This window comes from Fundulus heteroclitus, chromosome 5 (assembly GCF_011125445.2).
Source record: "Fundulus heteroclitus isolate FHET01 chromosome 5, MU-UCD_Fhet_4.1, whole genome shotgun sequence".
NCBI classification, from domain to species: Eukaryota; Metazoa; Chordata; class Actinopteri; order Cyprinodontiformes; family Fundulidae; genus Fundulus; species Fundulus heteroclitus.
The window spans coordinates 22,635,511-22,650,384 of NC_046365.1; the positions used below are offsets into that span (position 1 = coordinate 22,635,511).

Below are 14,874 nucleotides of genomic sequence, written 5' to 3' on the forward strand. Positions count from 1 at the left end.
TGCACCTACTAACGCCGTGGTAAAGGCATTTCCTGCTAGATGTGGCAAAAATCAGCAGAGTGAAACGTGCATATTCTTGCCTTGCTGCAAAAATTATGCTCAGGAATCATCTAAACTTCACAGGGTTCACAGTATGTGGAGTTCCAATCATTTTAGTTTTTGTAGTTTTGACATATCTGAATCTGATATGTTTGCTTCAGTTTCTGTAGACAAACTTGAAACAGAAGGATTGTCTCATAATGACTCCCTTTCCGAGACCACCACAGTGAAAGCGGTGGTTCCGGGGGGTTTATTTCCAAATGTAATGAATGTTTGTTTTTACATGCATAGAGGATGTTGGACCTTTGAGCAACAGTCCAGTGATTTTTCTCCTTAGCTCAGGTGAGGAGAAAGTTTGTCTCTGCTTTTGTTTTTTACTGCTAAGAAAGAAACTCAAAATTAAGTTCACATCATTTGATTCTTCCCCAAATTGTTGAAATTCTTTCAAGTCCTTTTAAGGGTACAGTGTTCCCTGTTGCTTGTGTACCTTTTTCTGCCACATTTTTTCCTTCCACTCAACTTTCAACTTGCATACAACACTCTTGGAACAGCAACCTTGTTTAGCAATGATCTTTTGTGATCAGTGACTGTCTGCAGACAAGTTTCAAGTCAGCAGTGTTACCCGTTGTTGTGTATGCCATATTTCTATTCTTAAACCCCTATATCTGATACTATACAATTCTCTATTAGGTGAAATCCATAATCATCAACGCCTAACGAAAATAAACGTTTGCTATATATATCAATCTGTTATAATAACTGGGTAGAATATATTAGTTTCACTTGAAATTTGATTACAGAAATATGATCTTCAAAATTATTGAGATACACGTTTATCACTGGGGTTAGGCAAACTGTGTACATGTGTCACTTTCAATAAAGCATTCTTTAAGACAGACTCAAAAAGATCAAAGGAGACATTCTTCAATTCAACAACCTTTAATTTTTTTTTATCCCCATTTTGAAACTTTCACAACTGAAATTGAGTGTTTTCTCTTGTAGCCATTTGCATATCAACGTGAATTATAACAATACATTATTACTTCTGGACAAATCTTTTTTTCTTTTTCTTTCAGGAAGCCTTTAGGCAAAAGACAAAGATTATACAGTAACACAGAATACAAATGGTAACTGCAGCAAAGGGTAGCAATGGGTAAACACACAGCACAACAAGGAAGAGCTTAGAGCATAATAAAACAAGTGGCTGACAAAAATACACACATAATAGAATAGAAAAAAAAAACAATATTGATAAAATATTAATAAAAATAACAAAGACAGCAGTATACAAGAGATAGAGACAACTTTACATTTATACATAGTGGCCAGAGGCAGGCACCAGGAAGTAAAACAGTTTAAATACTGTATCATCTACTGCAGCTAAAACAAATCAGTGCGGAGTTGAGAAGGGTCTAGGACGTTGGCCAACGTGGGGATGAGGAACAACACAATAAAGAGGCACCTTATCCAAAAGAGAGCAGCTTTGCTGGTTGTGACTGGAAAGACGTTTATTCGTGGATTTTGCTGGATGAACGGCTAACAAGGCTTGTGCTCGTCAGGTTCGGGTAAAGGCCAAGTGGGACTGAGTAGCCTTAATTGATATGGACAAAACTGGTCAGAGCGCAGATGGCCTGAGCATGGATCCCACTCTGAACCTGTGTTCAAAATGTCTACTCGTTCACTCAGTCTCAGTATATAAATGTCCAAGTACTGATGCACCAACAAATCAACCAGTGATCCAAATTAACAGGTTTTCCCCCATCTGACTGTCATACGAATTTTACAGGTTCATATTGCATTAAGATTTAAAGTTCTTACTTTTTTTTAAGTCTGTAAACACATCAGCTAACAGCATGTTCTTTTAGGCATTTTTTTAGTTTGGTAAAAATCTGATGGTTAGTGCTTTTAATGCAAACATTGGGATTATCATCAAATACAATTAAAACAGCCTGTACAAAAAGCTTGTATGTTTTACAGTCCTTAAAAATTTTATTCGTCGATCAGACCTCAAGAAAACCACAAACTGGTATCAGCCAGTTAAAATCTGATTGGTGCATCTCTAAAACTAAGTATTATATAGGATTTGCAGGTGCTTGTTTTTTAATTTGAAAACTCATGAATTGGCAGTGTATTTCCTACCTATTCCATGTTTAAAAAAACACCTGCAGGACAAACCACGGACCACATCTACATATGAGACAATGGGCATCATGAGATGATGTATTGGCTGAAAACACATCATTAACATCATCTGCTGTATTGATAATATAGACATTAAATGCCATGATACAAATTTGTTTCTCATTTCTTTACTATATCCACTCAAGCAGCATTAAGAATGCTTTAAATCTTTTAAAAAAGAGGATACTACCCAAGGAAAGCTATTAAATAGCTCAAACAAAACTAAAAAAAACTTTTAAAATTTATAGTAGGTGTGCAAATAAATGAGCACATTGTTGAAATGAGACTCACTTTTTATGTTTTTACATGTATTTATAGTGTGTCTTTGACATCTTTACCTTGATGTTTCAACCTAAATTTTCAGAAATACTTCAGCTCAGAATGCCTGGGAATTGCTGGAATTAGACATTTCCAGAGTCTTTGCAATTATTAGCTACTGATATTAGCATTAGCATTCTAATGCAAACACTAATGCTGACATTAGGACACTAACCATACTACAGTTATTGCGCTATTATTACTAACATTGTCACACAAACTCTACAGTGTATAAATGTAAGCACTCAAATGCTAACACTGGTACAGTACAAACATTAGCATGCCAAAGCTAACAATGGCAAGCTAACAGAAAACAAGGTTAGCGTGCTAATGCTAACATTGCCATGCAAGGTCAATTTTGTCCCTAGTTCTATGGTCTATTTTAATTGACCTTATCTGTATCACATGAAACAAATTTCTAGAGAACCACATATTTAAATTAAAGCTAACAGTTGGAATCTACAACCCGCAACAAAAATGACTGGCTCATGTTTCGTGAACGAGTGGACAATCTGAACACAGTTTGAGAAAACTGTACATGTCTTTTTTTTATGAGTAGTAGCTCACAGTTTTAGTAAAATAAAGTTTTTGAGGCATTTATTAGATAAAAAACAGGACTTTACAAGGATTTCAAAACAACACAAATTACTTGTAAGTCTACATATTTCACCTCCCGCTGCTTAACTCATTTTTTTGTTGTTTTTTTGCCACACTTTTTTTCTTAAAATATATATTTGATATCTGCAAATTTATTTCACAGTAATATACAATCTAAGTGCCTTTGGGAGTGAAGGGGAGTTGTATGCTGATGGTTGATTAAAATCCAGTTCGGTTGACCAGGCTATTGGTGATAAAACTTAAATGAGAGGGGAAGAACTGCCAAAAACTGACACGGTAAAGGAAATATGCGAATCTTTGGTAAAAGGAATGCTCCCATAATGCCACAATACAGACTGACCAGCCAATAAGGCAATTAATATAAATGAATAATTAAATTTTCCTCAAGGGAAATGTCACAAAATCCAACTCTGGAGTTTCATCCATCCCTCTTTATTCTGTTATTTTAATTTTGAGGGCTCGTTGGGAGGTAGGAGAGAGTAAAGGAAGGGGTTACAGTTGACACAGTGAATTTGATGGTGAAATATGAAAGAAAACATCACTATCCGGCTGTGCGAAATTCTCCTTCACCGTTGGAAATACAACATACTCTGGGCAAAGATCCTCTAGAGCACGGATCTGAGAACTCCCATATCCAGATACTGATGTTTTCACGCAGTGCTAAATACACCTCACACAGATCACTGGCTGATTTTTTTTTTTTTTTTTTGTCCTGCAAAGTGCCAGTGTGAGTTGTAACTGTCTATCTTCGGCAGATGACAGAGAGGTGACAGGAAAATACACAAGCTGCTTATGTTTGTTCTTAATCTCGCCTCTTATTCCGTCCACCTCTTCCACCACCAGATCCCTTTTTCCCTCCGTCCTTTTTAGCCTCGGCTCTGTCATTCGCCTCTGGCTTGCTTTCTTCCACGTACTCAGTCTCAGTCTCTTTGCCCTCTCCGTTGGCGTGGCCATTGGAAGAGTTGCTGGGCAGGGCTAAGTAGGGGTGCTGGGGAAGAGTGGGGGAAGGGGACGTAGAGTTGGAGACCAGTCCCTCCACCTGAGCTCCAGCTGCCCTGTTGGACAAGGCTCTGTACTTGAGGCGGAGCTTGTGGGGCAGGGCAGTGGCTTTGACCTCAGCTTGGTATTCACCGTGCAAACCGCCAGCTCCCTCTGTCTTCTGGTGGTAGCTACTTATGTCCGAGGACGACGATGAGGGGGATTCGTCATCTGTGGAGCCCTCTTTATCAGAGCTACGAGGGTCTCCGTCACTCGAGGAGGTGTCTTTAGCGGAGGAGTTTTCCTGATAGAAACCGTCAGGTTGGGGCCCTCCTTCATAGGTGAGCACTGGGGGCTCTTCATCCAGTGTGCCGAGGTAGCCATTGTGCTGTATGTAGGAATTGCTCTCCTCGCTGCTAATAAGCTCCGGGGCAAAGGAGTTCTGGTGACTCTCGGTGTGCTGAAGACGGTTCTCCTGAGCCTGGTAGCCGTAGCAGGGGAAGTTGTCGTGTGGCAGTTGGGCACCGTGATTGTACCTTTGCTGGAGCTCCTCTGAGGTCTCAGTGTGATCGTTGGTGTAGTCATACTGTGGTGAGTCCATGGTCTTTGTCCTCTCTAGCTTCTCTGCAACCTCAGAGACGGTTACTGAGCAGTCGGAGAACTCCGAGGGAGAGCTGTGCTGGATGTGCTGTGGTGGTGCGCTCTGTTGCGTCTGCTGGTCCTCCAGCTTCTGGTTCTCCATGGGGTAACAGCCGCTGCTGGAACGGTACAAGATGACACTCCTATGTGCAGAGGTGGCCTGAGGAGCAGGACCAGTGGTCTCCATGTGGCACTGCTGTTGCTCCTGCTGATGATGCTGGTAGTCTCTGGCAGTTTCGGCTAATGTGGTGTTTTGCTGGTGATGGGAAACCAGAGGGGTGTTGTCACTGTAGGCTCCATTCGATATCCCATTGGTGATTCCATTGGGAATCCCGCTGCTTTCCAGTCCACCCATCTCCATGCCTAAGGGCTCCTTCTTTATGTTGTAGCCGATGGGGTCAGGGCTATCTCTGGAGGAACCGTCAGACATGTCAGACACAGAGCCCAAAGGGGAGTACTTGTGGAGCATGGTGTGGCGTTCACTCCGGCTGGACTGCTCAGCTTCAGACGAGTCAGAATTCAGCATCACCTGGGACGCGCTGGAGTAGCCGCTGCTCGAGTGGTAGGAGTTACTGTTAGCGGTGCCGCCGGAGCTGCTCCCATCTCTACCTTGGTTGCCATCGGCAGCACTGTTGGACATCTGCTGACTCTTTTCCATGTAGGACGATGCACTGATTAGACCAAAGCGCAACTTGAGCTGAAGGAGTTCAGTCTTCAGACGAACGTTCTCCTCATTTAATGCCATGACGCGATTCTCCAACACCATGTCATTGAGGCGACGCTTCTCCCTCGAACGCTTAGCCGCCTCATTGTTCTTCCTCCGTTTTTCCCAATATGAAGCATCTTTCTTCTCATCAGAAATAAACTCTCGCTTGCGACGTGAGGTCACAGTTGGTTTGGAGCCTTTGGGCTGCCGACTGATCCGCCCTGAACCCTCCGGATCGGGGGAAGGGGGGCTCCCATTGTAGGGCGAAAATGGTTCAATTTCCATGGTGCTATTGTTGGTGTTAGATGGGATGTGCAGACTGAGACTTTCCATTTTTTCCTGACCAGGGGGCCGGAATATGACCCTAGCAAAGGGTAAAGGGGGATGAAGAGGATGTAAAACTTATACGAGCCTTCTACTTTGTCGGTATGACGTCTGACCTATGTCGCTGGATCAGTAAAAACTTCTGGATGAGTTATTTGGACTTGTTGAAACGATTGCCTCATTGATTTCTCTTATTTGTCCTCCAAGGTCAAAATGTTCAAGTGTCTAAATTAGCCAAAAAGATTAAAAAGAGGTGGAACTCAACAAAAACTTCAGACATTGAAGTAGTGTTCTGAAAAACGACCGTGAAAAAAAACAGGAAGCGAGGTTCAGGGTCGAGTGTGGGGGTTATTTAAGCTGATTCTTCAAACGGTTCAAAGCTCCAGGGAGTCTTGCAGGAGGTGACTTTGAGTTTATCGGCCTCTTCGTCCGTCTTCAGCAGAACTGTGGACCGTTTCAGGTCGCCGCTCTGATTCTCGCTGTGTGTTACGCAGGATGTAGGTCAGTACGTCTTCTCCAGGGCTCTTTGAGAACTCGGCTTTGGAGATATTGTCCTCCAACTGGGTTACTGAAGCAGCAGGAAAGAGAAGGAAACAAAAGAGAGAAAAAGTTAGATAGGCTCCACAATTAAAACAGTCTTATGTGACATTTAGTTGAAAAAAATAAAAATGAAGGGTATATGTTTTAACAGTAGCACAAAGCTGCTTATTGTGCTTCACTGGGTATAGAAATTAGCCTATTTGTCTTAAGAGATAAAGAAAAGGTACGTGCGGAACCCAGAAAAGCAGACAAGGTTGTGGTTAAACATGTGCAGATGCTGCTGCATCTGCAGAACTCTGTTAAGCGACTACGGAGTGAAATTGGCTGACCTAGTGCAAGCTCTGCACAGACGAGCTAATAAAGAGCTGAGTGGGGAGCAACTTGATTTTTGTAGTGCTGATGGTTTAGTGTTTCACGCGAAGAAAGAAACAGTTTCTGCTCTAATTTCTGATTTTTTTTTTTTTTTTAGCCGGCAGGAGGTTCTCTCACAAAAAACAACAACTAGATCTCAGCCTCTCTGATAGTCATCGCAGTTTCTAAAATTACACAACACTGCAAACTGAGCTTCCTCGTGTCATCTCAACTTTGCAGCTAAACAGGAAGCCTTTCCCACCCATCGTGTGTTGCACCACAAAATCAAAAACAATGCACCAGAAACCGATGTTGACAGCAGGCCTGTGTTATGTAACAGCAAGACCTGCTCTGGTTCCTTTAGTTCTCTCACTGCACAACGTTACACGGTTCATACAATTAATCGCACACCACAGAACTGAGCCCCGCAGTGCCTCAGCAGCATGAAAACATCCTTTTATGACATGGAGAGTCAATGTAATCTAGGTCAATGTGCCTCTGATAACAATGACTGTGGCTTTGGTTTTCATTTACTGCACTGGAATTAAACTGGAGCTTATGAGAGAAATTCTAGCATAAAGAAGGCTTTTGTCATTATGTTTTTTTGAAGATGAGATACTGTATTACCCACTGGAAAGCCCGGTACAACAAGGCCTAATTTCCACACAATGGACACAAACAGAAAGAGAAACGTAACGTTAGCGCAGGTGACCTCCTTAAATCTTTTCAAGAAATCAAAGAGTAAATCCAAAAAAACACCTTTATCGCTGTTTTGTTTCTGTGCTTTCAGAAGAACTTGTGACAAGTTCAGAAATTGACTAATTATGCAGAGACTGGAATTGGGCAATTTTCTCCCAACATCTGGTCAAAAACTAAAAATTTGACTTTTGCTTCTGGTTCATTAAGTGCATAAAATTTAAGAACTAGCGTAAATTACAGCCTATAAGCACAGAAACCAAAAGGTTGTAATTTGCGGCACTTTTTAAAAGCTAAAAAGTGTTCCTAACAGGAAAAATACAGATAATGTATTTTTTTTGTACAAATGTGAAGAAATTCAGACAGAAAAGGGTTGAAATTGTTAGGCCTAGATATAAAAAAGAAGGTCCAATTTTGTCGAAGAAACTGCAGGCACCTTTGAGAGGTTGCAGTCTCTCCAGACGATGAGACGAGACTGTAAATAGAGCTGAACAAAGGATCTCCTAGAACCACTCTGGTTACCCACATAGTGACGACATGACATGAGGGTCAAAACAGTCGTCCTTTGCTACGCCCCGAATGAACGTCAGGAAAACTTTACTTTCATGCTACTGCTGAAACGCGGCAATAATCATATTGATTGCGATTGTTCCACATTTTTCACACACCTTTAAAAAGAAAATTTCTCCACAACTCAGTGAAAGTAAAGCAGGCCACATATATTATTAGCATGCAAGAAATAACGCGCATGGCACTTGAAATATAATATCCTACCAAATATTGCATCCAAACAGTCAACATTGCACGTGTTTTATTGCTATGAAGGTGGGGAGTTTATGTATAGCGCAGCTTTTCAACAAAACTGACTTAAATGCATAGTTTCTCTTTGATTTTAAGTAACAGATATAACACCACAGTGTTTTAAAATAATTCATGTTATCCAGGCTTTCTGGGCTTCCTCCAGAGTCAGCGACCCTGTTACATAACCCCTCGTTTATAAAAAAACAAACAAAAAAACCAACACATTTTGACCTTGAACAGCTTAAAAACGGCACTGAACACAAAGCTGCTTTGCTGCGTCGTCGGAACCCGGAAGCATCCTTTATACCTTCTGCATGCAACACAAAGGGATCTGAACCAGATCGCACAAAAACGACGTGGAGAAAAAAAAAAAAAAAAAAAGTAGGCTGAAAGCCTCCGCCCTCCCTGATGTTGGATAATTTTCATTAAGAGCGAGGCGGCGCGAAAACAAAGGCGGGCGGGAAGAAAAGCACGCACGCACACGTCTCTGCGCTGTCCCACTGACCTAGAAACAACGCAAAGCAGTAAACACTCCGCCTGTCTTTGACGGTGCGCCACTAAATAGGTCAGTGGGACTGCAAGGGAGGGGAGAAGCAGGAGAGTATTAGGGTGTACGCTAAAAATAGTGAAAGAGGTAAGGGAGGGGGGGGGGGCGCAGAGGGAGAGATCTGGTGACAGAAGGAATTCGGTTAGTGGACATGAGGGGAATATTACAGACTCTGCTGCAGCAGGACGAAACAAGGTGCACTCAAACGCGTCATCTGCATTGACACGAGGTGGATTTTTTTTTTCTTTGTCCTTGTGCAAAGCTAAGTCCCGATAGCCGGAGAGAGAAAGAGAGCATGTTCCACCTTTACCCCGGACACATTCCCAGCAGAAGTCAATGGCAGATGGGGAAATTAATAACCAGAGATAGTGCGACGGCATTGACGTCATGGCACACACCCATCTCTGCGGCCAAATTCAGCTCCCAGGCTCCCTCTCAGGAGTGGTCGGGGAGGGGCTGCCGTTGTTGCTCGTCGCCTACGTGCTCTGAATTTTCTCCCGGTAAGGAGCGAGAAGAGCTTGTGTAACGCGTTCATGTTGCAAAGGCGGCAGAGACGCCACAGGTTTTACAGGCTGACCTCAGATACCTCTGCAGACTCAGAGAGGTAGGGAGCTCGGGCATGGCGCATTGTGTAATTTGCTCTTTGTGTGCCCAAAAAGTAAAAAAAAATAAAAATAGAGCTATCCGCTGTAGGCTGGTTTCTGTGTGTTTTCACATGCCCGCCCCCAGAGGTAGTTCACAGCCACTTGCCACTCGGTGGAGGAATGCGGCACCTCTGACCCCCTGAATAAAAACGCACAACGTCCTCTTCCCCCTCCTCCTCCTCCGTGCTTAAAACGATCCGACGCCACACACGTGGAGGAGGCCCCTGCTAGGAGCCTCCATTTTTTTTTTTTCCCTTTCTGTTTGCCCCACGGCTTTTGTGTCAAACAAAAGTAGGAGACGAGAATTCCCGGACTGAGACTGAGGCGGTTATGACAATGTGCCTTTCAAGAGCCGGTGACACGTAACTGGAAAAGGATGCAGATTTCTAAAGCATTTTATTAATACGCTCAGTTGTAGATATATCGAATGAAGATATAGAAGCTTTGGATCTTTAGTACAGTGCTTTTCAGAGCCAAATCAGCAAAAAGAGTAGTCCTGTCTGTCTCCTGCTCACCGGGATTCAGGTCTGACCTACATTTGGAGAGGCGGCTGGGACAGAGCGAGCGATGCACCCGCTGTGAAAACCAGACCAACTGGCAGCAGCCGGATTCACCAAAGCCGCGCCTGCCCTCGCCAGACAGGGGTTTCCAAAGCGTTGCATCACAAGCCTGGACGTCCCTCTGCTAGCCTTACATCAAACCCTCGGCGAGGTCTGCCTCAAGACAGGAAGAGATGAAAAGAAAAGCTCGCGTGGGGTTCGGCCTGTTGCTATATGTTTTTTTTTTTTTTTCTGGTGGAAGAACAGAGGTAATCAGGTTAAAAATAGCAGCGGCAGACAGTAAGCAGCTGTGTTACATCACCTCTAAAAGCGTTTTTTTTTTCTGAAAACACAGCTCCCACTGTGAAGATGTACGCTGTGTCTGCTTTGGAAATTAAAAACAAAATATTGTAGGGGTGTGTGCAGGAAGCAACAGGGGTCCTAGAAATTTCCCAAACTTCTTACACCAAAGTACTAACAATTTATGGCCGTTTTCAAACAGTCTGGACCTTTTGAATTAAAAGAAAATGACCTACTAGGGTTTTTATAAAGTGCGCAAGTCCTAAATAAAGACAGCTTCAGCTGTGACAGTTCGATAAAGGGCTGCTCCACTCCTCTTATCCAGGTCAACAAACTTAACTCAGCTCCATTTCAAAATCTATAAAAAGGAAAGAAATGTGGAGTGAAATATGCATCATTCTACATTAAATACAGATTATTTAAATCACATTTTGTCCAGAGCTTTAATTGGCATCTTAACTGAACATTTTTTGGGGTCTAGAAATTAAGAAAATCTATCAAATTGTAATTTTTATTACATCTTTTTAGAGTCTGGATTGATCTGTAGTTTCATTATCTCAAAAAACAAAACGACCTATGAGTTCAACTTAAAGTTATGATGTGGCGTATCAAAGATGAAGGATGTATTATAAACGGGTGTAAATAAGCGGTTTATTTTCCACATGTTAAGAGTTTTATCTTTGAGCTGGTTAACAAAAAAAATAAAGAAAAAGAAATAAAGTCTGGAAACCAAAACATTTTTATATACTCAACTTTATTTTTCTCTCTCTCCATACCTATCCAGATTTATAAATATTAAAATCCAATTGAATAAATTTGAAGACTTTTTGAGCCGGCGTAGAAACAACGAGTCAATTACTGGCCCCTGTATGCCCGGAGCGAGCTGCTGCTTATTGCTTCTCCCTGCAGTGTGCTGCCGGTTATGTCATACCCTCTGACTTGCCTTAAAGGAAAACTGTGTGCTTTAGTAAACACCCTAGAACAGGAACCAGAAACCAAAAACAACATATCCACAAATGTGAACAGAACTAAAGCGCCACTTCTATAGTGTAGACACAGGGCAATTACTGGTATACATTTTTTTTCTAAATAGTTTCAAAAGCACACATTTTAATTGCCATACTGTTCCCATAGTATTAAATCTTTTTAAATCAGAAATGTCAATTAATAGGATCAACCCCACCACCCAGCTGTATGGAGCTTTTACAAGACCGCTCTCCGCTCTGCCCCCCACATTCCTGTGCACTGTCGGTCAGCTGGCCAAAAGAGGTCTGCTATCGGATGTTAGGAAATATTTATGGTCAGAAAAACACGGACAGTCACAACGTTGCAGCTTAGGGGGCGAGATCTGCCATTGCAATCGAGGTATTTATGCGTTGAAACCAGTTAGCGAGCTACAATGTGTTTGTGGCTACCAGAGCAGACAGCCTGACTAATTAGCCACCTACTATCAGCTTGTTAGGTGTGTGTCACTTTAAGAAAAGCTCTAATATCCCGTGCAAAAATAGCCCCTTGATTTATTTCAAACCTTTGTTATTTTAACATTTCACTTGCTTTTGTTTTTTTGTTTGTTTTAAAAGAAAGGTAATTTGTTCCTACCTCATTAGATGACTGAATTTTTACACCTTACGCTTTAAAACTGCAACTGAATTTACAGATAATTGTATATTATTGCTTTGGTTCACGTCACAAATGCTCAAGCATTTTTTTTATTACTGTAGCAATGAATAAGCTTTATCTTTATAGCTGCCCTAAGAAGGTTTCCCTGTTTTAAATTAAAGCCATTAGATTAAGTTATCTATACTTTTACTTTAAATGTTTGCGTAAGGCCGTGTTTTTGCTCAAGGTTATCAATGATTACCTCTTGCCTATTGTACAGTGATTCCAAATGTTGTTAAAAACAGCTTATGTGTCACAAATAAAGATGAATATTGCAAATGTATGATTTAACTGGAGACGTCCCAGAAACAACACGTTTCGAATGAAACCGCAACCAAACAGGCTACGTTTTATCTCGGTTTGCATCAATTAATAAAAAAATAAATAAAGAGACGAATTAATACCTCAGCGGTTGTTTAATAGGCAGCAAAGGCGCAGGAGAAGCAGCGTGCCACGTGTAGGACCTATTATAGTATGGGAATTAAGCGGACAACAGAGCCCGGCAGCTGCAGCGCACCACCATGAGGGCTTCTACCTCGCCTTGACATTGACCACATATTCCCGGCTGGGTGGAAAATCCAGGTCTAAAAACAGAGACTCTTCGACCAACGTGTCCATTTCGGCTCCCTGTACGAGTCGTGCGTTACGTGACCAAGAGGGAAGCCGCAAAAAAAACGCCCCGAAAGTCACGCACGGACGCGGGATCGACCCGGCGCAGCAGCAGCAGCGAGTCGCCATGTGAACAATACCCGGCCACGAGCATCTCGAGCCTCCCGTCGCCGAAAAAACGGCTTCACGTGAAGCCGCGGTGGGCTTAAAACGCGCGCGCGGACGCGCAGGTAAAACATTAGGAGCCCACGATAAGCAGACTAAAAACGTACCTTTCAGCGTCCCGGAGGTGGATCGGTGGCTGGTGAGGGAAGAGGGAGGACAAAAAAAAAAGCTTCAGGCTTCCCCCGACACAAAAGCTGTCTCGCTCCTGCTTCCTCCTTCCCGTATTGTCCCTTCAGAGGAGGAAACCTCCAGGAGAGGAAAAAAGAGAGAGAGAGAGCGCGCGGAGCTGTGAAATAAAACTAAGTTTGAGCGAGTGCCGCCGCTCGGCTCGGTGTCGGATGAGTCACTGGCTCGGCTGGATGCTGTTTCTGTCCTTTTTGGCTCGGGCTGCCTGCGCGTCGGCTGTGCGCTGCCGGACACTTTGCTCCAGTTTCTCCGGCTCCCCTGCTACAGATATGTGTTAGTAGGTCAGCGGTTGCATAACAGCTCTTACGCTGCCGAGTCACGTTCTTTACGGTCCCCGTCTCTCTCCGCAGGAGCGCTACTGGCCCCTGGCTTCAGGCTCCCGATCTGCGCCCCATCTCCGCTCGGCCCCTCCACATGCGGGAGTGGCTCCGGTTAAAAATGGGGTGTGGATGCGCAATAACACCTGTAGTAGTAGTAATAGTAATTATAATAATAATAATTATTATTATTATTATTGATAATAAGAATGAGAATAATAATTTTCTTCTGCTTATTATTATTATGAACATTGTTGTTGTTGGGTGTGTTCGTTGTGCCACTGCTGGATTTCTCCTCGAATGACAACACCATATAAATAAACAAATCAGCTGTGGGGAACTTGCCACTAAATCCTTTGGAAACATAAAATGTTTGTAACATCTGAGCACAACAAAAATGGCCGAGAAATGTTAATATGTTACAACTATGGGGTTGAGCTTTTAGCAAGTGGTTTTAAGGGAAAGGTTAGTATTTTTGCTTTGTGCATTCAGTGAATGTCTAACAATAGAAGGTTTTATATGCCCAAGTTTATGTCTTGTTATTCGTTTGATTATGTGTTGTGAACAATCTTCCTCTTAAAAGTTTGGCTTTACTTGGTACAATAAATTCTAATTTACTAGGGCTATCTGTGTTTATTGGAAGTACAGGAACTAATGTTAAATACAGAAAACTTGTTGAGATGAAATAACATTTAAAATCAAAGCAGAGGATTTAAATTATATATATATATATATATATATATATATATATATATATATATATATATATATATATATATATATATATATATATATATATATATATATATATTTCCCTTCTCATCCCTATAAACCATGGTTTCCTTTTCTGACCGGTAGCAGGATCATCCTGTTTATACGCCACCTGCAGCAGCTTTTACAAGAGAAATGTCTACATATGGAAAAACATCCTTTTCCCCCACTCACAGTTAACATTAAAACAGACTTAACTTGACCTATTTTAGGCCAAAATTATGTCTATTTGCTTAATAAAAGAGGAAATTTGCTATTGTTCCTTTCAGATTAATCATTTTACATAAATTGTGTATAGTGCCTTTAATCAATACGGGAAAGTTGAAATCATGGCTTCTGATTAAACAAATACATTTGAGCTGACGGAAGGCACACCTGTGGATCTATTTGAAGGTCACCCTATAAACCTATAAACCTGCTCCTTGGGGGAGGTAACGAAAAAAGACCGGTTTATCCCTGTGCAAAGCTGGACCCTACGGTGCCGCGTTCATCTGTTTAAACAATTGTACGCACAGGCATGAACAACATGGGAATAGCCGGTCATCGTACAGATTAGGAAGGAGACAGGTTCAGTTTTTTTTGGGTGTGCGTCAAAGCCAGAACAAACCAAACGTCTTATGAAGATGATGGTAAGAGGGTGTGAAACCACTCCATGGGGGGAAAGCCATCTCAGTTTGTAAATGCAGCTAGTGACAAAGTCCTTGGATTGTGGTGACCTGTCCTGTTGGTTCATGAAAGAAAAAATGTTAGTGTCAACAATAATAATCACTGTTACATTTACAGTAAAAAAGGGAGGAAAACCTTCAAGCCCAATTATAAAGAGCTTGGAGGTTTCCCAACAAGGTGCCAGCATCAGGATCTTTGCACGAGGAGCTGGCGCCAAATGGGCAAAGATCCTTAGAGCTTAGAACCATCAAATATGTTAATGTTAAGTCAGTGTTTGGGA

The 14,874-nt window shown here is 42.1% G+C and overlaps 2 protein-coding genes across 6 annotated transcripts in view; one reads left to right on the forward strand and one right to left on the reverse strand.

Moving 5' to 3' along the window:
- The window catches only part of c5h22orf23 (chromosome 5 C22orf23 homolog), a 64,422-nt gene that overhangs the window by 19,000 nt on the left and 30,548 nt on the right, over nt 1-14,874 (forward strand). The gene's annotated exons all lie outside the window — the stretch shown is intronic.
- On the reverse strand, nt 963-13,264 carry nfil3-5 (nuclear factor, interleukin 3 regulated, member 5). 3 transcript variants are annotated; one of them, XM_012870172.3, is made up of 2 exons: nt 12,762-13,264; nt 963-6,371 (listed from the first exon to the last, which is right to left on the reverse strand). In XM_012870172.3, exon 2 carries the CDS (start codon nt 5,810-5,812, stop codon nt 3,959-3,961), a length of 1,854 nt encoding a protein of 617 aa, XP_012725626.2. In that variant the 5' UTR covers nt 5,813-6,371; nt 12,762-13,264; the 3' UTR covers nt 963-3,958. The 3 variants fall into 3 exon arrangements, with proteins under 3 accessions (XP_012725626.2, XP_035993102.1, XP_035993101.1); XM_036137209.1 differs by lacking the exon at nt 12,762-13,264 and adding an exon at nt 8,499-8,738; XM_036137208.1 differs by lacking the exon at nt 12,762-13,264 and adding an exon at nt 7,827-8,479.